The sequence below is a fragment of the Coregonus clupeaformis genome, chromosome 17 (assembly GCF_020615455.1).
Source record: "Coregonus clupeaformis isolate EN_2021a chromosome 17, ASM2061545v1, whole genome shotgun sequence".
NCBI lineage: Eukaryota > Metazoa > Chordata > Actinopteri > Salmoniformes > Salmonidae > Coregonus > Coregonus clupeaformis.
In genome coordinates this window covers 40,736,124-40,758,133 of record NC_059208.1, presented here as the reverse complement: position 1 = coordinate 40,758,133, position 22,010 = coordinate 40,736,124, and the positions used below count along the sequence as shown (strand labels likewise).

Genomic DNA, 22,010 nt, shown 5'->3' with positions numbered 1-22,010 from the left:
GCTTTATGAAATAAATATTTTGTGTGTGTGTGTGTAAATGTCATATTATTCAGGGATATAGTCGATATTCAGCGATATGGTTGACAAACTAACACAAAGGGTGCATAGTAAGGTACTGATAGAGTACTATACTCCAGAAGGCCTAAGTAATTGAAGCTCACCACCACACAAACAATCCGACTCATGTCACTGTGTGGTTGTTTACAAAGAATGACAAACAGAGGGGTTGGCAGACGGGCTGGTAAGCTAATTAGCTGGTTTGTAGTGATACTTCCTAAACCCTCTGTAAGCCCTGAGCTGTAACTGAGGACTGAGGCCTGTGTCTCTGGGCTGAGTCTTTGGGTAGAGCAGGTGGTCTCTGTGAACTCAGGTTTACTGGTTTAACAGACTAAATCCATTAGAGCAGAAGGGCGCAATAACGAAGGTGGTGGCCGCAGCTTGAGGCAGTGAGATGCCCCTCAGTGTGTCCTTCTCTTTTTCTTTCTTTCTCTTCTGGCAGGAGCTAATATAGAGGGAGGTAACAGAGTGAACTGCCCCTGTGGCTATGACACAGTTACACCTCTCTCTCAACCTCTCCTTCGCTCTCTCCCTTTTGTTCCTTCTCGTTCTTTCTCTCTCTCCCGCTTGTTCTTTCTCTCTCTCCCCCTCTCGTTCCTCCTCTCTCTCCCTCTCGTTCCTCCTCTCTCTGTGACAAGGCCATCGCCGTGTCTCGCTTGCGTGCTAGAAGGGCTGGGCAGGCCAAGGCTGCCTCCAAACACCAGGCCAGTTGAGTCATGTCGTGATGTGATGAGACTACGTGATAACTGGGTTAAAAATGAAACTTGTCCTTCTGTTCAGCTAAAAGCGCCATTATCTGGTTACCTACTGATTCATAGTGTTTGGAGGCCATTTGGAGCCCTCCCACACTATCAGTTTTATAAGGTAATGGAAGATGTGGGAGTTTTAAGTTGAGAGCCAGAGACAGTTGTTGGCCATTCTGTGGAAGCACCTAGAGAAACCAGACTTTGCGTTTCCTCTGAATTTACCTCAGAACTGAAGCTGGCAGAGATGAGTTCGTCTGAGGTGGTCAGTCAGTCTCGCATCCCTTTTCAAACAAAATGAAGCAACAGGAATACCCCCATTCCAAGCACTCGAACGCACACGACACACACCCGCATACGTATACACCCAGTCATACACACATTGACACATCGTCAAACAAAAACACACACACTTATGTCTTGCATAAGAGATACACACGTATGAATGCCCCTCTGATTCAGTGAGTGAAAAGGGAGAGTCAGGCTATGAGGTTCTATAATTACAGGAGCGTTCAGGAGGCAAACTGCTGAGTTGTTGAATGTTTAATGTGAAGCCTGGAGGCGTCACAGTGGCAGAGAGTAGGCCCAGGTCCCAGCCCCACAGCCATTGCCCCCTGAGCTCCAATCCACCAACACAGACCAGTGTCTACCAACCAACCAGTGGGTATGAAAGACAGGGAGGGGCCGGGTAGTTCGAGGGAGAAAGAGAATGAGGGAGAAGGAGTTGAGACATGTCAATGAGGACAGTGCATGTGAGTGGAGAGGAGATAGATACAGTATGTCACATAGGCCTAGTATGGTTGACTGTTAGGGTGACAACCTGAAGCTTGTGGTTAAAGTTACGGCCTTAACAAACTATGATTATGAGAATAGTTCTACTATATGGGACCAGAGACTACTAATGACGTCAGTATTTCTAATACATAGAGGTAATATAGTTGTGGGGTAGTGAGTATTGACTTTCCTATTAGTTGTTGAGGACAGACGGTAACTAGAGCAAGCAACTGGATACCATGCTTTCATGGTTGCATGTCGTCACTTCTTTCCTCTCTCAATGGAATTATATTAATATCCTGGCCTCAATCATTCTTTCGGGACAAACAGGGGAGCGGTGGGACAAGGAACGAATGAGTGAAAGAGAGAGGGGGTGAGAGAGGAGGAAATTGAGAATGAGAGGGCATTCGACATGACAGGCATTTTGGAATAGAGATGTCAAAGAATGCTCTGAGGAGCTAAACAGTAGCTCACCACTTCATATAGGCTACTGTACCAACATGCATGTACATAAACACAGACGTACACACAGTAGTTATGTACTGTGGTACTCTATCATCAGCCTTGACTCACTGTTAGATTACTGTGCAATTGTTTTATACTAAAAAATGAGGAACAGTCAGAACATGCCCAATAATATGGGACCTATACACTATATATACACAAAAGGTATGTGGACCCTCCTTCAAATTAGTGGATTCGGCTATTTCAACCATACCCATTGCTGACAGGCGTATAAAATCGAGCACACTGCCATGCAATCTCCATAGACAAACATTGGCAGTAGAATGACCTTACTGAAGAGCTCAGTGACTTTCAACGTGGCACCGTCATAGGATGCCACCTTTCCAACAAGTCAGTTCATCACATTTCTGCCATGCTAGAGTTGTCCCGGTCAACTGTAAGTGCTGTGTTGTTAAGTGGAAACGTCTAGGAGCAACAACGGCTCAGCCGTAAAATGGTAGGCCACTTCAGTTGAAACACTTCATGAAATGGGTTTCCATGGCCGAGCAGCCGCACACAAGCCTAAGATCACCATGTGCAATACCAAGCGTCGGCTGGAGTGGTGTAAAGCCATTGGACATTGGAGCAGTGGAAACGCGTTCTCTGGAGTGATGAATCACGCTTCTGCATCTGGCAGTCCGACGGACGAATCCCTTAGTTCCAGTGAAGGGAAATCTGAATGCTACAGCATACAACGACATTCTAGACGATTCTGTGCTTCCAACTTTGTGCCAACAGTCTGGGGGAAGGCCTTTTCCTGTTTCACCATGACAATGCCCCCGTGCACAAAGCGAGATCCATACAGAAATGGTTTGTCGAGATCGGTGTGGAAGAACTTGACTGGCCTGCACAGAGCCCTGACCTCAACCGCAAATCCCTGCAGCAATGTTCCAACATCTAGTGGAAAGCCTTCCCAGAAGAGTGGAGGCTGTTATAGCAGTAAAGGGGGGACCAACTCCATATTAATGCCCATGATTTTGGAATTAGATGTTAGATGAGCAGGTGTCCACATACTTTTGGTCATGTAGTGTACCTTTGGCTGTTCATATAAACTGACCAGGTAACAAACTGTAACACTTCCGTTAGCGATAGGTTACTAACCTTAATGTAGCCTAACAAGACGCATGATGAAAATGCTTAACATGTTGCAATTTGTGTCAAGGCCCAATACGGCTGACTTTTCTTACCTCGGGGTGGTATGAGACCGTTTTCTAGTACCCGTTGTGAGTGTTCACCCGTGAGCGGTGATGGCAGTGATCGCTTGCTTTGGGCGTGTTGAAATCATCTTCATGTCTAGGCTATTTCATCTCAGCCTCCTATACGGGACCTGACACACCATTCCTAAAATATCAATGGCCTATATCTTGGCGTATAGTTTGAATATAAAATACAGCTGGGACCCCGTCCCCTCTTTGGAGCGCAACAGAATAATATAATCTTCGCAGCTTGCTTCTTCGCTTTCTGATGGAGGAAAAACCCAGTCCGTTACGCTACCAACAGAGAACACGGAACCCCACCCGTCCGTAATGACGTCACCTTTGGAAGCTCAAAACGCATTTACCGGGTGTGGAAATAACCTGGTAAACAAAGCGAAACTGATGTCAATATTTTGTTTCTGTGGAATGAAATCACATGGAACTTGCTCAACATTATTATTTTGTTTAGAGTTCCCATAAATCATTTGAAGTCAAATCCTAAAGATCCTGCCCACCACAGTCGATCAGATATGGGAAATGCAGCCTACTAAATTTCATCCAACTTTACAGATATGATTGAGTGCTGGAGCAATGTACTTGGATCCATGTCCTCAAATTACATCTTTCAGTGTCTATAATACTTTATCAGAAATGTTCCTGACCAGGTAACCTGATGAGGAAAAACTTCTAGCCCTATTACACATTTGAAAAGTATGAACATTAGCCACTAAGGCTAATGCAAACAAATCTATTATGTTCTATAAAGCCATCTGCCCAATATGCAAAGTAAACCATGACTCAATGGTTTAATGGCAGTTGAGTGTTATATTAGTAGCAAGCAATATTATATTAGTAGTAATCAGCACAAAGGGAGGCTATAAAATGATGTCATGATTGTAGAACAGCTTCTCTTTTCTTTATTAGAAGGGTAATATAATCAAAGTCAATTCCGAGATGGCTCCACTTATTCCTTGTAGAATGCACTGCATTAAACTGAACCAGATTTCCAAATGAAGTGCTACAGTACAACATTTCCTCCTTCCCCTCCCTCCCTTGTTTCCATTGCAAGGATTGGAGAAGCAGGGATTCAAACAGCTGAAAAAAGAAAGAAGAGTCTCAGGTGAATTTAAACATAGGAGAAATGTGCACAAAAATGTTTTGGGTCATTCAAAGCTGCAAGAGGCAAAACATTTAGCTACAGACACAAGTTGCTCCCTTAGACATATACGGGTCCTTGTGCGTGTTCAACTTAACAATCCTGTCCATCTATAGTGCAATTAGGCTTCCAACATCCATTTCTAAAACTTTACGCGTTATGCATTAACATTAAACAATCAAAAGTGTCAGCCGTTAGGCTTTACATAAAAGTTTAAATGAACAGTGAACTACAATGTGACTTAGCAGTACATTAACAATCATTTACCAGTAGCAAACTGGACTACAGGAACTAAAGCAACATTCAATGCAGTGGTGTCATTGTTTTGATACTTTTAACATTATTTAGTCAAGCTAGAAAAATTCCCACAGCAAGCCTAATGGCCAATATAGCTTCACACAATACAACTGCTATTGTTTTCTGACTACCCTGAGAACATCTTGCATTCACATTCAGAGGAGAAGAGTCAGAATCTACAGAGGGGAGACAAAAACCTAGAAAGAAAAACGGAAAGGTCAAAAGAGTCAACATGTAGCCTATTCACAGAGTGGGATAGAAATAGTACCAACAGGAACAGAAAATAGTGTCGTTGGTTAACAGGAACTAAATCTACATTGGTATGACAGGTATTTTTGGTTTGTGGCTATGCTCTAGAAAAGTGGCATGCTTTCACTTTCTTTAACCAAAATAACATCAATGCATACATAAGGTGTCAAAGTAGAAGAGTCAATAGATTCATAATGAATTCCTGAGTAGACTGACATTGTACAACATTAGCATTAGCTATCCCTGTCATCTATCACAGGACATATTACATTCAGATTAACTAATACATTCTTAATCACATTCCCTACTGTTTGCTCAATTTAATCCAAGTACAGGGACCATCAATGAAGCTACATTATATAGACATATTATATACACGTGTATATAGCAAAGTTATCATTACTTATTGTGTATTTATTGTGTTATTATTTATATTTTTTCTCTCTGCATTGTTGGGAAGGGCCCATAAGTAAGCATTTCACTGTTAGTTTACACCTGTTCACGAAGAATGTGACAAAGAAACATGTATTTGATTACCACTGATATGTATTCCTGACCCAAGGGGACATTACACTTATCTTATACACTCCATTATAACCATCTATTCAAGTCTCTGTAGTTTCCAGGAGAAGTGTGTTCAAGTCCCAGTAGTGGAGAGCATTCAAGTACAAGGGAGAGACACCCCACCACAGAATGAAGAAAGTGGAGAGCAGAGACGAAGAGGGGGAGGAGAGCGGAGCACAGACTAGTCTTGAGAGTGAAGGAAAGACTAAGGAGGAGAGTTGGAAAGCTAGACGAAAGGAGCACGGACGAGAGTCCTGAGAGTGAGGAGAGGTGGAGGGAGCTTAGACGAAGAGCACCAGGTCTTTACAGGTGGCGGCTGTGGCAGAGGAGAAGGCGGCGAGGATGGAGGCGAAGACTACATCGGGGGACTGGGCGGCATCGACTGCCTTGTGCAGGCCGCGGGCGCTGTAGTACTTGACCAGGGGCACCGTCTGCCTGTGGTAGGCCTCCAGCCGTGAGCCCAGTGTCGACGCATTGTCATCGCTGCGGCGCATCAGCGGCTCCCCTGTCACCTGATGGGGGACAGAGAACAACATTAGGGGTCATGAGTGAAAAGGGCCATTTTGTTTTCTTTCTCTTGTCAGTTCTTTTTCCCCCCTTCCTCCCTACACCTTAAAGAGTTCAAAGATCTGAAATAATTGGATAGGTGTAGGAAATATGGTGATGGCTCCCCCTAGCACTCAAGTTGGGCAAATGCATCTTCTGCCATATTAAATTATCTCCTAATCCAGTCCTGTCGGATCTATGATGATCACAGAAGGGCTTGTGAAGGTTTTCCAAGCCAGTAGGACTGAGCTACCTCTCTGGGTACACCACAGAGCCCCTCTTGCATGTGTTTTGAAAGCCATCTCTGTGCTGAGCATCTGAAACGGTCCCATGTGGCTCAGTTGGTTGAGCATTGCGCTTGCAACGCCAGGGTTGTGGGTTCGATTCCCACGGGGGACCAGTATGGAGAAAAATAAGTATGAAATGTATGCACTCACTACTGTAAGTCGCTCTGGATAAACGCGTCTGCTAAATGACTCAAATGAAACAAGCGCTCAAAGCCACTAGCACTGAGAAACTCCTGGCCAAGGGAGTGTGTTTCACAACACTTGTGAAAGACTGTTCGCAAATGAGCCACTGCTTTCTTCATATTACAAACAGAGACACTTGTTAAAAGTGTATGTTTGAGCACTCACACACACTTTTGAAGTGCAAGTTGACCCAGAAACACATTTGAACACCCATGGTTAGCAGATTGGGATCTACAATAGAAGTAGGATATCCAGACTCAGGAACGGGGACGTCCATCGACAAGATACTTACGTCATCCTTCATGGGATCTTTGGGTGGGTTGAACTCCTCGTGGTAGGAGCGACCGCTAGGCTGGTGAATTAGTCTGAGGGGGAGAGGAGAAGGTTAGTGGGCCATTTCAACAATACTCCTGTCCTCCGTCAAAGCCACCCACACTGCCCTTGGCCCACTTCAGAGCCTACTTCAAAGGCTTACACTATATCCCATCATGGCCACACAAAGAACCCCTTTTGACATGCTGATGTCACCATTTGAATGGACTATAGGTACATCATTACCTCTGTATGAAGCCGTGTCCTCAATACAGAGCATTGTTTGTTGTGGATGAGGGAGGTATGGCTCTGCAACATTATTTGTCCAACAAATGGTCGATAATAACTAGCTCAGACCACAGGGCACCGCAGAATATTTGGTCCTACCTGCCACAGATCCTGCGCACCAGTAGGGAGTCATCGACAGAGAACTCAATCACAGAGTCCAGCTTCTCTGTGCGCTTCTCCAGCAAGTCATCCAGCTAGGAGAGAGAGGGAGTCATGAAACATGGGAGCAGGTAGGAAACAGGTTCATATGCTCAGTGGTATAGTGGAGGGTAAACGCAGTTTACGCACCTATTTCATGTTGCGTAACAGTTTACCTATCTTTTTTTTTACCACTACATCACTGCATATGCTTGATTAACAGCAAGACAAACTTTTGCTCTGGGGATTGACAGAAAAATGGAGTCAGGCGCCAACCAATCCTCACCATCTCTGCTTGTTTCACTGTGCGGGGGAATCCATCCAATAGGAACCCCTTCTTACAGGGAGGCGTGTCCAGGTTCTTTTCTATGAGTTCTACCACCATCTCATCACTGACCTATGAGTAATTTGACAGTTCACCGAGTGATGAGCAGTGAAACAAAATGCATGAGAACACACAATTGGGACAGAGGCCCAAGTAAACCGGTCTCTGATTACCACTAAGCTACAGCACCAGTGACACAAAAACAGATTCATTCCTATTAAATGAGCACACAGAGACATGTTCAGAACTAACATATGAACACACTACACATCTTACCAGTTTCCCGGCATCCATGGTCTCCTTGAGCCTCTTGCCGAGCTCAGAGCCAGACGCCACCATGGCCCTCAGCATGTCCCCCGTGGCCAGATGACACACGCAGTATTGCTCCGCCAACCGAGGAGCCTGGGAGGAGAGAGGGAGGGTATTGGCATAAAGTCTAATGTTATAAGGGCAACAAGTGTAGCATTTATGTAGTCACGTCTCATGTTTAAAAATCGTAACTTGACAACTCTGAAGAGAAGAGTATGGCAAAGCATTTACGCCTCCCAACCTGTCAAACTATTACAACAGGTGGGAGCCCTTCAAAGCATTAAAGTCATGCTGAATATTAAATGGCTGGCTGTCATCCATGTTTTTGGCACAGTCGAAGCACAAAATCCCTTCAGCTACTGAACAACAAAGCCTCCACCCATGATATGAGACTAATGTCTGAATGTGTGTGGGGAGGGTGTGGGACACTTTTGGAAAAGTAAAAAGAAGTGGGTTGAATAATTAACTCCATAGCACATGCAGTGCAGTACAGTAATTTCAAGGCCACAATCATGTTGCTATTTTGTTTTTACATTTCAACAGAGTGATGTTCAGGTTGCTCCACAACTGAGAGAAAGACCAAACCCTCAGGAGACTGACTAAATACTTGGAATTTCCAAGCCAGACCAAAGGTATGCGTCTTAAAGCTCCCTACAGTAATTTTTCCAGCCTGTGCAATTTTTTAAAAAACAAATAAAACACTTTTATTCAGTACACACTGAGTTTTTTTACAAGGCTATGCTGTGCAGCTATCCAGCCACTATAGCCATGAAAGAAGTCTGGATACAGGACTGCAAGGAAGTACATTAGTCCCCAACTATGGTCGTGGGAAGCTGCAGGGTGTTCCAGCTTTTGTTCCAGCCCAAACACAACTGACAAAATTACCTCTAACAAAACCTTGCACAACCTGTTGCTCTCCTGGACCAGAGACCCCCAGATATTAAATAATAACTACAATGAGCTTATTGACAGGGAAGTCAAAAGAGTCTATACGTTTTCATTGAACATGGTTAGATCAAGTGAAAGTAGTTGGCTCTGGCCAGCTGGAGAGTATGATTAGCATACAGTCACCTAATGTGACATTGAAAGTTAGTTGAAAGGGCCGTCTTATCTTTAGGACCCTTCACACAAACGGTTGGCATGCGACTCCAGAGACGAGTACCACACTGACTGTGTGCCAAGGTGTTGCAAGTTCACAATCAAACTGGCCAGCACCAGATAGTGGGAGGCAAGAGGGAAATAGTTACATTCCACTTGACAGACGCTCATAACTAGTTAACAAGCTATTTACAACTTTTATGATACTTCCTTATTCGTCTGATCTAGCTACTCAATTCATTACACGCGACTTGGTAAAGCTGGCAGAGATGGCCATCTATGCAAGCCAATTCAGAATGAGCTTCAGGACAAGGTGTATAAAGTTAGTTGGCAGTGTCGGCCAAGCGATCTCCCATTCCTGCACTTCCTAAGCAAGCTAGCAAGTTAGCATAATTCACTCACCTGTGTTCCTTTCCCAGCACCAGGGGGTCCGAGCAGGATTGCCCGAATTCCCTTTTTTACGTTGGACACCGCTTCATTCAGTTGCGTGTTGGGGGCCATATTCACTTTAATCGTCCTTGTGCCACTTTCCTTATCAGCCAACTCGCCCAAGAAAGGAAGTGTCACCGCCTTCTTCCTGTCTGTTTACTGCTTCTTCTTCTTCTTCTTCATTGGGGTTTATCGGCGGTTGGCCTCCAACGTTACGGTGCATTACCGCCACCTACTGTACTGGAGTGTGGGCCAGAGAAAGGGAGAATCTAAATCCTACCTACCAGACCCGTTGCTCTTAAAAAAAGATAACAAAATATTTGAAACTATATCTAATGACGTTCTACTCAATATAGTATTTAAACTATTTTCCTCTATCCCCTTCTCCCTCATACTAGATCGTATCCTCTCTATTTCCCTCTGATACTGCCCACACTGTAGCAATACATGCTCCTGACAAAATTCACACTTTCCTGTTGGATGCTTTCCTATCACATTTAAATGTCTTATTCAACTGGCTGTGTCCCTTCCTGCCGTCCTCCGCTCCCCGACTTTCCTCTGTACCTCCCGAGTGGCGCAGTGGTCTAAGGCTCTGCATCGCAGTGCTAGCTGTGCCAATAGAGATCCTGGTTCGAATCCAGTCTCTGTCGTAGCCGGCCGCGACCTGGTGACCCATGGGGCGGCGCACAAGTCGTCCAGGGTAGGGGAGGGAATGGCCGGCAGGGATGTAGCTCAGTTGGTAGTTGGTTCGATTCCCACGGGTATGAAAGAAAAATAATAATAATGTATGCTGTCGCTCTGGATAAGAGCGTCTGCTAAATGACTAAAAATGTACTTGCAATAAATGCCGTCCCTTATTATCTCTGCACCATCACTGTATATATCAGTCTAAAGCAGGTATTGTGAGCTAAAGGACTGGAGACTCATTAACACTGCACATGAATCAGAGCAAATAACTACTCTGTCTTCTTTGACTTCCTCCACCCACTGCAAGGCCAAGTATCAGCTCCGCCGTATATACTGCCAGATGATCTGTAATACGTTTCCTGACTTCCACCCCACATCCCTGCACTACAAATGTTGACCCAGTACGTCCTGTCCTTGGATCTTTTGAACCATCTGTGTAAATGGCCACAAAATCCTGATACACAGTATCCAGACGTCTCTTAAAGAAATCAGCTGGATCAACACCATCCCTATCTTTCTGTAGTCTCTCCAACACTTCTAGATCAACTACTGGAGGCGGGAGTAGCCATGCTGGATTTACAGAAATAGCTACGGTTGGACTCCCTTCCATACTGTCCCATCTCCTTCGCCTGGGTATTACCCACCCACCCAAAGCTCGTGTTCTGTCTTCGCTCATGTTCCCAGCATGCCTGTAAAATTCCTTTCGCAGGATGAGACACCCCATGTCCTTGTAGGTTGACCCAATAACTCATTGTCAGCTACTATCCTGTCTGTTTAGGATGAAACATCTACTATCCTGTCTGTTTAGGATGAAAGCCCTCTCTATCAGAAAATACTTCGATCACATTGGCGATTAGATGGCTCAGTCCAGCGTCCTACACGCTGATTTGCTGAAATAGTAAACTCGTTTCTTGATATAACATCCAGGTTTTGCTTATGCAATTATTAATCTTCTTTGGTCAGGGATCATAAAAAATAAAGGAACATTGTTATTAGTTACATAATCCTCTATCATTATTATTATTATTATTATTATTATGAATGAATAATTAATTAATATTATTATGATTGTTTCATCTGTCGGGAAGAATTACAAGTACTGAATGATGTTTCCAGAGATGGCAGAAGAGGCTCGGGGACTGTTCCTAACCACTGCCATGATGTGGTGGCTTTTTGTGCGCTTTTCAGCAGCGGTGGCATCACTCAGGTGGGTGCTACATGTTCGGCAATGGAGGACCAGTACCTACGGAGAAGCCGGTCCTTTGGAGGAACTGACGATCCGAGAAGCAGATGTGGTGCTCTGACGAAGCGCTCCGGGCCTGTTTGTCAGAATGTCTTTGTTTCTCTCTGGCTGTACCGTCGATGCCCCTTCCATGAAGGTACACTGCCTTCCCAATCCAAACTGCCTTAACTCCCTGCCTTTAATATGAAGCCAAATAGAGACGTTCAATCTTCATCTCTACCATATCAATTTTAATTTGTTGTTTTTTTGTTTTGCTTTTTATGTGCTTTGAGATTATTTTCTGTAATGAAAAGCGCTATACAAGTTAAATAAATAATAATATTAATTAATAATATTGTTATTGTTATTTGTGTCTAAATATAGGCGTTTGTTAGATGCTCACTCTATAATGAAATGAATGAGTAGTCAAATGGTAGGAAACTATTAGCTGTGGAAGTTATTCAATCATGTTCAATGTCCCATCCGCCTACAGCAGTTTAAGAAATGTCGAAATGGCTTCCTTGGGACTTCCCAACTCTGACGTCACCCCATTAAAGTTTACATTTAAATAGTTATGGTAAAGTTTAGGGTTAAGTACGGATTATGGTTAAGGTTAGGGTAGGGGTTAAGGTTAGGGTTAAGGGTAGGGATGTCCCAAGGATCCCTGATAGCACTAACACTGTTTATGCACACTACACTGGGAGATCAGTCATTACATGATCAAATTCATATCCAATGAAGATAGGGCTGATTAGATGGTAAAGATGGAATTATGGATTAGATGGAAAGACTGAGAGTTGTCATAATGTCCACACAGTGTCCACAGTGTGTCCTCATCATGTGCCATCGATGTACCAGTCCAGGACATTTGACTTGAACAAATGTTCACACCAAACTTGATATTCTTATGTTGTCTCTACTGACCAAGTATTGATGAAGAAGCTTTTACTACTGTAATAAATTACAAATGGCACATATGTATTTGTAGGCAAACCCCTAATTAAAGGTTGTTCAAATAACAATTTTCCAACTAACAAGAAAACCAACAAACTTCTATTAAAACCACAGTAAACTAAGAGCATTTCGACCCAAAAAAAGAGAATATTAATCAAACTAATAACATTCCAAGTGCCTCATGTAGTTCAGCTACATGTCAATAAGAGATAGAGCTGTGTGGATGTAATTGATGACCAATGATACGAATTGGCCTACCACTTATTAATTCATAGTGATAGCTAGTTTGTTAGTTGAATGAATGCCACAAGAAAAGAGAAGTCTTGTCATTGCGGAACTTTTATTTTTAACATCCTCCTTCCGTCTATTTTGTGTGTCTATTTTGGATTGATGTAATACGTGTCTGGTAGGAGTGTTTAGGATCAGTAACCACCTCGACCCACTGAAAGACAGACAATTACACAATAGCTAATTATGTCTGAAGGAATAGTGTACGCTGATGTGAAGTTCGAAAAGCAACAAAGGACTGAAAGAAAAAATGCTGGTATGTTCTAAACTAAAATATGTCACTCAAAAATGTTTTTTTTTACAGGATGTGAAGAATGTTCAACAAAAAGCTTCTATCTGCATCAATATCTATCTAATGTTAAAGAGGCAATCTGGGATTGGTAAATACATTTGAAGACTTTTAAATTAATGATATATAGACATTGATTCTTGAAGAATATTACTTATAAATGCCTCATGAGCTTAGTTCAACTGTATTATCCCATCTAACTGCAAGTCGCTCTGGATAAGAGCGTCTGCTAAATGACTAAAATGTAATGTAAATGTAGAACCCCAAATGTAAGCTCGTTTTACTACATCGTTTGTACACAATGTAATTGTAAACAAACACTGTATAGCTTCAAAACATGGTTAAAACTATCATTTTGATCTCATGGTCATCCAGCCCCACCTCCCAGCTATTTACCAAAAAAGACCCAGATTGCCCCTTTAAAATTATATTGATACTGTATTGACTTTATTTGACAACACATATTGATAACCTATTTCAAAACATGTTCACTAAGACAAAAATGACTTCCCACTGAAATGACATGGAAACAACGTTGATTGAACCCGTTTTTGCCCAGCGGGTTACACCACAAAGAGATTTTAGGGATTTCAATTGCTACTTTGTAGGTATATTCAAAGGGTTTGCGAGAAACATATTTTTAGCTGGTTGGCATAAAATATTTTAAGCACGCCTCATGTTTTATCAGTGTTCCGTGCCGATTCTTTTACATTAACAAATTGAGTGCGAAAAATGCTGGTTCTTGAAAAGCCAATGTGATGAGAGGAGTTTTGTCTCGTGCTCACACTTTCATGGTTGCATTTCAGCAACAGCATCCACAGCGAATGATACCACATACTCTGAAATCTCAATTTCCAGAACCGGACGCAACCAGCCATCTACCGACCCTAATGGTAAGTGCGTGTGTGGGTGAGTGCCTGCGTGTGTGCTTACGTGTGTGTGCAGTGAATGTGTACGTGGTTGTGTGGGTCAGATGAAGTCAGTGCAAAATGCAAGCTAGAAAAAACAATGAGGACGTTTTCTTTCAGGCAACTGAAAATATCTCAACAACATATGGGTGAGAAAAAAAGTTGACACCATGCAGAACAGAATCTAATTGAGCTTCTCCATAGCCTCAAAAACCATGTTCCTTGTTCCACGAGTCATCCGTTTTCAACATGTTTTGATGATTTCATGTCTAACTTACAATAAAATTAAGTAGAAAGTCTAATAGGTTGATGTGAGTCTGATTCATATTCTCTCTCTGTCTCCTCAGGTGGTGACCCTGATTCTCAGGAGGGGTCAAAGGTCAGAGCAGGTGGATGTGACCCTGTCAGAGTGGTTCTGGTGACTCTCTGTGTTCTTCTGATGGGTGCTGTCATTGGACTTGGGTTCCTGTGTGAGTGACCTAGATAGTGGAGGTGGCTAGTCTAAAGCAGACTCTATAACGGAGACAGAGTCATAGAGGCTCTTGTCCAGAGCTATGAATATAGAGAAATATCTAGGCACATTTTTAGCACAAGAGCTGGAAAAACCCCAAAGTACTGCTTCAAATGAATAAATGTTTTATGCCAGGTCATTGTCTAATTTCTGTAACAATGTAATTGATAGAAGATCCCGTAGAAAAATGTTGGTGAATAAAATCAATAGCTATTTGTAATACTTTTCACAATCAACTAGTATTACAATATTATGCAGAAGAATGTTAGGGTCAGATTCCTGCAGTTTAAAATGTATGTATTTTTGCAATCAGATATCAGCAACCCGCAAACCAAAAACACAGAGCTCCAAATTCTGCAAGCGGCTTACGATCGAAATCTCACAGGTTTGGAGAAAGATTTGACAGCCGGTAAGTTTAAGTTGACACAAAACATTTTTTCCCAGTGGTTTTCTAATTTAACTGTTGTTTATATGCAGATGGATGTAGGGAACTTGAGTCAGAGTTGTTATCTTTTGGCAACTAGCTTTAACGATCAAAAACAGAGAGCTTCTCTGTAAGTACTATAGAGTAGACCCATAGTGGAAGAGTCTAGAGCAGGAGTCCCAAACTGCCTGGTCACATATGCAGCTGGATAGGACAGCTAGAGGGAAGTTGGGTCAAACTCATTAACGTACATTCCAAATGTGTATTTTTCACACAGATACAACTTGCCCACAAACCCAGTGCAGCGCTCTTCAAAATCTCAAAGACTCGATTGAAATTAATCTTACAGCAGTTGAGCTTTGGATCATATGCCTCATGCTAAGATGAATACTAAACAGTGCAACATTTCCATTGACATTTTCATCCCTATAAAAAGTGTATCAGAAAAGAGAGTTTGTATGTTATGGGCTTTACCATCTCAGTTATGAGGAAATTATTGAAGCAAAAATGTCAAATCTGATTTAACCAGAAGAGAGTAGTGGAAGTCTGAGTTACAAAATGTGACTAGGTTTTTTCTTTATTCTCAACTGTTTTGAAACATAATCAAGACTTGATTGAGCAGAGAACTCCATCAACTCCATCAATCACAGGTACTATGCACGAATGTCCCAATAAATAGTGGCACAAGATTCAGTCATAACTAAAAGTGCTTTGTGACATAGGCCTGTGTTTTATATTATAGAATGAACTCAAATGAATTAAGGAATTGGAATTAATATAAGAAATTCCATGGTAAAAAAGCAACTGGAAGTCACTTCAAACCAAATTGTATTGCCTAGGTTTCAGTCTATTTCAGCTTTTTTCTTATCCCAATGTCACCACTTAGGCTGGTGAAGTATGTGCACAGTAAATCAATGTGCTTTCATGTCAGTATGGATCTTATACAATCAGTAACAAAAATAAATAAATACTATTCATATAGTATGTTACAAATACTTGATTTTGATAAGGGACTGTAGACAAAGACATGTAGATCACCAGTCTGGGGTTATTTCTGTTTCCTCCCTCCACAGATGATAAGTGTCCAATATGTGCTGATGGCTGGATGTATTATGGGAAAAAGTGCTATTATTTTTCCAATGATGAACTGACCTGGGTTGAGAGTCGGGATATGTGTGTCTCCATGGGGGGACACCTGGTCATCATAGACAGCGAAGAAGAGCAGGTAGTTATGACTATTGAATGGGAATTAAATAATACATTGCATCTGTCCATCCATATCATCTTTCATTAATTAAGGCTGTGGTCAGATATAGATTTTGTATCCACAAATTACAGACTGAGCCAATTGGTTTAAAAGGTCTCAAAGTGCTTTACATTTTATTATGAGGGCTCAATACCATGTCAGTCTAATGAAAAAAACGAACTATAAAGCACATGCATTTAAACGTGCAATCTACAATAATTCAAGTACACCAAGTACACCACGTTTGACTGTTTTTAAAGGGATAATTCAACCATTACATAATTTTGTATTTGTTGCCTTATAAGGCTAAACTGAAATTAGTCTATGGACAAGGAGAGATTGCAAAGCACGCTTTTGTTTTGTATACCTCGCTTTTGTCACCAACCGCTAACTTTAGCATTATATAACCAAAACCAATAAAATAAAATGTACCCTAAATTAGCATGCTTTAAATATTATGACAAATCATGTGGACCTAACATCAAACAGTCCTTGAGCTTTTTAGTCATTGCACTTTAGGTTCCACAAAAGCATGGATTACTGTTCTTAGATTTACTCGTCTTGTCCATAGACTGCTATCTATCAGGGTAAGGAAACATTTGGGTGAACTATCCTTTAAAACCATAGTAGCACTCTAATATAATTTGTCAATCAATGTTCCTGGTGAAGACGTTCTTAGATAATACAGTTGGTGCTAAAATGAGTGTTGCTGAAGACAAGTTCTGGATCGGACTGACAGACAAAATTGAAGAGGGAAAGTGGTTATGGGTGGACAACACACCTCTGGATCCAAATAAAAGGTCAGAAGTTATTTTGAATACATTTCCAATAGTAATACATTTATGAAAGCATGATCATTCAGTATTGCTTCTACAGTATCAGAGTTTTGAGATGTGTTCTCATAATTGACAAAACACTAAAATACATGTGAAATCATGAGGATTCCCAAACAATGCAGTTAATATGAGGACATGGATGGCTGAATGAAATATAATGTAATTCCTCTGATTATGTGTTATCTTACGTCTACCCTAGCTTCTGGTCTGTTTTCGGAAATGTCAACACAGAGCCTGATGACTGGAAAGGAGACAACGGAATAAATACAGACGGGGAAGACTGTGCTAGAATGGGAGAAAAACATGGTACTCATAATGAAAAGAGTTGGTTTGATGTCAGCTGTGGTAGGCCACACAGAAGAATATGTGAGACAATGGCAATTGCATGATACAGTATCTGTGTGAAACTAAAAAAATTATTGAATTTTGCTCTGAACACAAAAGTATCTTTACGTATATTTTTGATGACATTTATAAGAAGAAGAAAGGAGAAACTGTATTGGTAAATGTACTACAGTAGATTACTGTTGATGTTTACAGACTGCTTGTTATCTACAATATGTTTATGCTTTATGCGTTTTATGCTATAATGTAAAACAAACCAAATCTACAACTGAGCCCAACAAAAAACATGTCAGATATCTTCAGTTCAGCATTTTCATTATTAAAGGAAAACTCCACCCAAAAACGATCTTTTGGTATTTATTTCATTAGTCCATTGTTGATAGAAGTTAGGTTCAAATCAAATCAAATCAAATTTTATTGGCCACATGCGCCGAATACAACAGGTGCAGACATTACAGTGAAATGCTTACTTACAGCCCTTAACCAACAGTGCATTTATTTTTAACAAAAAAGTAAAAATAAAACAACAACAAAAAAAGGTGTTGAAAAAAAAGAGCAGAAGTAAAATAAAATAACAGTAGGGAGGCTATATATACAGGGGGGTACCGGTGCAGAGTCAATGTGCGGGGGCACCGACTAGTTGAGGTAGTTGAAGTAATATGTACATGTGGTTAGAGTTAAAGTGACTATGCATAAATAATTAACAGAGTAGCAGAAGCGTAAAAGGATGGGGTGGGGGGCAGTGCAAATAGTCCGGGTAGCCATGATTAGCTGTTCAGGAGTCTTATGGCTTGGGGGTAGAAGCTGTTGAGAAGTCTTTTGGACCTAGACTTGGCACTCCGGTACCGCTTGCCGTGCGGTAGCAGAGAGAACAGTCTATGACTAGGGTGGCTGGAGTCTTTGACAATTTTGAGGGCCTTCCTCTGACACCGCCTGGTATAGAGGTCCTGGATGGCAGGAAGCTTGGCCCCAGTGATGTACTGGGCCGTACGCACTACCCTCTGTACATTATATTCTTAGATACAATAATACAAAATTGGGAAACAGGACCACCTATTTATTTTTATTTTTTTGTGTGACTATTTTTCGGGGGGCTTTCGATTCATTTCTGCAGCACAATTAACAACCATGGCTATAAATGTTAAAAAGCCCACCTTACTGAAGCACATATTCTTCCCATCACTCTCTCTTGATCTCTGCCTATTCACAGGAATGCTCTCAGGATCCCTCACCCTGTACCCATCTTCCTCTACCACTCTCTTCACTGCTTAGGCATACAACACTTTCTGTACTATTCTTTCCCTGGCAAACTCAATCTGCCTTTCTCTCACCGGACACCTCCGATCTCCAGCCCCATGATCACTCAAATAATGACCACCATTGATTTCAATAAATATTTCCTCATTTTTTACGTGGTTGAGTCATATTTCTTTGCATACTTTCTGTTGAAGCTTGCATCGATGTATGCTTCAAAATATGTACAAACGGAGTACGCATTTGAGAAGTGCCCTCCATGCTCCGTTTCGCATACTTTGATTTGGACTAATACTCTGACCCTCCCGTGCTCCAATTTGCATGCTCGGAGCACGGTAATATGCATTTTGAGAAACACCCTCAGTGTACGTTTTCTTCATGTTTTGATGATTTCATGTCTAACATACAATACAAATAAGTAGAAAGTCTTATAGGTTGTCAGTTTAATTAATTCCCTCTCTGTCTCCTCAGCTGGTGACCCTGATTCTAAGGAGGGGTCAAAGGTCAGAGCAGGTGGATGTGACCCTGTCAGAGTGGTTCTGGTGACTCTCTGTGTTCTTCTGATGGGTGCTGTCATTGGACTTGGGTTCTTGTGTGAGTGACCTAGATAGTGGAGGTGGCTAATCTAAAGCAGACTCTATAACGGAGACAGAGTCATAGAGGCTCTTGTCCAGAGCTATGAATATAGAGAAATATCTAGGCACATTTTTTGCACAAGAGCTGGAAAACCCCCAAAGTACTGCTTCAAATGGATAAATGTTTTATGCCAGGTCATTGTCTAATATCTGTAACAACGTAATTGATAGAAGATCCCGTAGAAAAATGTTGGTGAATAAAATCAATAGCTATTTGTAATACTTTTCACAATCAACTAGTATTACATTATTAAGCAGAAGAATGTTGGGGTCAGATTCCTGCAGTTTAAAATGTATGTATTTTTGCAATCAGATATCACAACCCACAAACCAAAAACACAGAGCTCCAAATTCTGCAAGCGGCTTACGATTGAAATCTCACAGGTTTGGAGAAAGATTTGACAGCCGGTAAGTTTAAGTTGACACATAAAAAACGTTCACAGCGGTTTTCTAATTTAACTGTTGTTTATATGCAGATGGATGTAGGGAACTTGAGTCAGAGTTGTTATCTTTTGGCAACTAGCTTTAACGATCAAAAACAGAGAGCTTCAAGAACTGCAAGTCAAGAACAAAGATCTTCAGGAGAAGGAACGTGCAGGTGAGCGTTGACACATATACAGTGAGGGAAAAAAGTATTTGATCCCCTGCTGATTTTGTACATTTGCCCACTGACAAAGAAATGATCAGTCTATAATTTTAATGGTAGGTTTATTTGAACAGTGAGAGACAGAATAACAACAAAAAAATCCAGAAAAACGCAATTCAAAAATGTTATAAATGTATTTGCATTTTAATGAGGGAAATAAGCATTTGACCACCTCTCAATCAGAAAGATTTCTGGCTCCCAGGTGTCTTTTATACAGGTAACGAGCTGAGATTAGGAGCACACTCTTAAAGGGAGTGCTCCTAATCTCAGTTTGTTAGCTGTATAAAAGACACCTGGGAGCCAGAAATCTTTCTGATTGAGAGGTGGTCAAATACTTATTTCCCTCATTAAAATGCTAATCAATTTATAACATTTTTGACATGCGTTTATTTCTGGATTTTTTTGGTAACACACTACGCTGTGAAGGACTGAAATCCTGCAGCGCCCGCAAGGTCCCCCTGCTCAAGAAAGCACATATACATGCCCGTCTGAAGTTTGCCAATGAACATCTGAATGATTCAGAGGAGAACTGGGTGAAAGTGTTGTGGTCAGATGAGACCAAAATTGAGCTCTTTGGCATCAACTCAACTCGCAGTGTTTGGAGGAGGAGGAATGCTGCCTATGACCCCAAGAACACCATCCCCACCGTCAACAATGGAGGTGGAAACATTATGCTTTGGGGGTGTTTTTCTGCTAAGGGGACAGGACAACTTCACCGCATCAAAGGGACGATGGACGGGGCCATGTACCGTCAAATCTTGGGTGAGAACCTCCTTCCCTCAGCCAGGGCATTTAAAATGGGTCGTGGATGGGTATTCCAGCATGACAATGACCCAAAACACACGGCAAAGGCAACAAAGGAGTGGCTCAAGAAGAAGCACATCCAGTTTGATTTCTATTTTGCCATATATTTTTAACTGTGCTGTTTCACAAATGTTCTGAAACTACAGTATATACATTTTACGGACACAGTATATTTTACATTAGTTATCTTGTTGTTTTTAATCCCACCCTTCAGCTCCACTCAACCCCTCCCATCTATCGCTTAACACCATCCATTTTCTATTTCTATTCGCCATGTATTTTTCAACTGTGCTGTGATGTTTCACAATAGTTCTGAACCTTTCTATTCTCATAGTTTCTACAGATTGTAAATTAAAGATAAACCTTTTTGCTAAAAGTATTATTATATTATTGATCGATTGACTATGACTTTTCAAATCACCTAGTAGTGCTATTTGCAGAGTTAGCTCCAGGTAAATGTTGCACTTCTTCAACCATTCCTGGACCTGCGACCAAAAACAAGCTACATATGGACAGTACAAATACAAATTATCTAATTATTCTGTATCTTCGCGGCAAAATCTGCAGAGCTGGGATGGTTGTATCCCCCATATATATAACATTCTATTGGTTGCAAGAATTTTGTATAATAAGTTCAATTGAAAAACTTTGAACCGGGCGTTGTTTTGAGTATCAGCTCATAAATCATGTGCCATGGAATCGGTACATCGAAAATCTCTTTCCAACTATTTTGCAATCTATATTGCACAGCTGTCAATTGTTTGGTCCTTAAATTAAACTGGTATACTTTTTTATTTAGCAACATTTTCTTTAACCAATTTTGGTCTTTAATGCAGGGCCAACAGACAAGCTCCTTACTTTTCCCCCTTCCTCTTGCCTCTTCCATTTTTGTGGTAATGCTGCAATTAGTTGGTTGTAATTTTGGGTAGAGCAGACATTTCCATATATTTTTGTTAGCTGCATGTGTGACATAACTCCACCAGTCCTATTTATGATATCATTTACAAAGATTATACCTTTTTTTTTTATTTTCTTCAAGAAATAATGGTTTTTAATCAATTAGCATATTTGAGTTTAACCACAATATTTGTTGTATTATTTGTTCTGTCTTTTCCTGGTGGAATATTCTGAAATTGCAATCAACTTTCTATGGCTTGTTTTAAAAATAGCAATATTTTGGAGATGATTTCATTTTCAAATAACCGAAAGTGAGAGGTTGTAATCTGAATAAAGGGAAAAAGCCATTCTTAAACATGGAGTGAGATATTATTACTAAACTGCTAGAGAACCAGTTCGGATTAAAATTTAACTTTTGTATGACTGACTCCTTTAGTAAGAGGTCTAATGCTTTAATATTTAATTATTTATGCCCTCTGAATATTCATTATATAAATAGGCCTTTTTAATTTTGTTTGGCTTGCCGTTCCAAATCAATTGGAATATTTTTTGCTCATATAATTTAAAAAACAGGTCGCTAGGTGTAGGCAAGACCAAAAGCAAATAGGT

General features: G+C 41.1%; 3 protein-coding genes across 6 annotated transcripts in view; 1 reads left to right on the top strand and 2 right to left on the bottom strand.

The window, feature by feature from the left end:
• Positions 1 to 3,557, bottom strand: part of LOC121586401 (E3 ubiquitin-protein ligase RNF19B-like) — a 29,176-nt gene extending 25,619 nt beyond the window's left edge. The window contains exon 1 of the mRNA XM_041903049.2: positions 3,266 to 3,557. The gene's annotated coding sequence lies outside the window, so the exon portion shown is untranslated. The remainder of the gene's footprint in view (positions 1 to 3,265) is intronic.
• Positions 3,558 to 4,162: 605 nt separating this feature from the next.
• LOC121586400 (adenylate kinase 2, mitochondrial) lies at positions 4,163 to 9,603 on the bottom strand. Of its 3 annotated transcripts, XM_041903046.2 has the most exons (8): positions 9,429 to 9,602; positions 7,896 to 8,021; positions 7,581 to 7,691; positions 7,256 to 7,350; positions 6,849 to 6,921; positions 5,848 to 6,052; positions 4,859 to 4,924; positions 4,163 to 4,369 (listed from the first exon to the last, which is right to left on the bottom strand). In XM_041903046.2, the coding sequence occupies exons 1-8, from the start codon at positions 9,525 to 9,527 to the stop codon at positions 4,362 to 4,364; spliced, it is 783 nt and encodes a 260-aa protein (XP_041758980.1). In that variant the 5' UTR covers positions 9,528 to 9,602; the 3' UTR covers positions 4,163 to 4,361. The 3 variants fall into 3 exon arrangements, with proteins under 3 accessions (XP_041758980.1, XP_041758979.1, XP_041758982.1); XM_041903045.2 differs by having other exon boundaries at positions 4,163 to 4,924; positions 9,429 to 9,603; XM_041903048.2 differs by lacking the exon at positions 4,859 to 4,924.
• Positions 9,604 to 12,736: 3,133 nt separating this feature from the next.
• illr4 (immune-related, lectin-like receptor 4) lies at positions 12,737 to 17,496 on the top strand. Of its 2 annotated transcripts, XM_041901893.2 has the most exons (8): positions 12,737 to 12,862; positions 13,702 to 13,788; positions 14,151 to 14,273; positions 14,628 to 14,723; positions 15,347 to 15,388; positions 15,812 to 15,963; positions 16,654 to 16,784; positions 17,020 to 17,496. In XM_041901893.2, exons 1-8 carry the CDS (start codon positions 12,793 to 12,795, stop codon positions 17,207 to 17,209), a joined length of 891 nt encoding a protein of 296 aa, XP_041757827.2. In that variant the 5' UTR covers positions 12,737 to 12,792; the 3' UTR covers positions 17,210 to 17,496. The 2 variants fall into 2 exon arrangements, with proteins under 2 accessions (XP_041757827.2, XP_045082589.1); XM_045226654.1 differs by lacking the exon at positions 15,347 to 15,388.
• Positions 17,497 to 22,010: the final 4,514 nt, after the last annotated feature.

What these genes read in the sequence shown, in the direction of transcription:
- LOC121586400 (XM_041903045.2), bottom strand. Translation starts at nt 9,527, where the DNA reads ATGGCCCCCAACACGCAACTGAATGAAGCGGTGTCCAACGTAAAAAAG. An exon ending in GTGCGCAGGATCTGTGGCAG is followed by an intron (nt 6,922 to 7,255) that starts GTAGGACCAAAT and finishes TCTCCCCCTCAG; the next exon opens with ACTAATTCACCAGCCTAGCG. An exon ending in CTCTGCCACAGCCGCCACCT is followed by an intron (nt 4,925 to 5,847) that starts GTAAAGACCTGG and finishes TTTTCTTTCTAG; the next exon opens with GTTTTTGTCTCCCCTCTGTA.
- illr4 (XM_041901893.2), top strand. Translation starts at nt 12,793, where the DNA reads ATGTCTGAAGGAATAGTGTACGCTGATGTGAAGTTCGAAAAGCAACAA. An exon ending in GCCATCTACCGACCCTAATG is followed by an intron (nt 13,789 to 14,150) that starts GTAAGTGCGTGT and finishes CTGTCTCCTCAG; the next exon opens with GTGGTGACCCTGATTCTCAG. An exon ending in TAGACAGCGAAGAAGAGCAG is followed by an intron (nt 15,964 to 16,653) that starts GTAGTTATGACT and finishes TTCCTGGTGAAG; the next exon opens with ACGTTCTTAGATAATACAGT.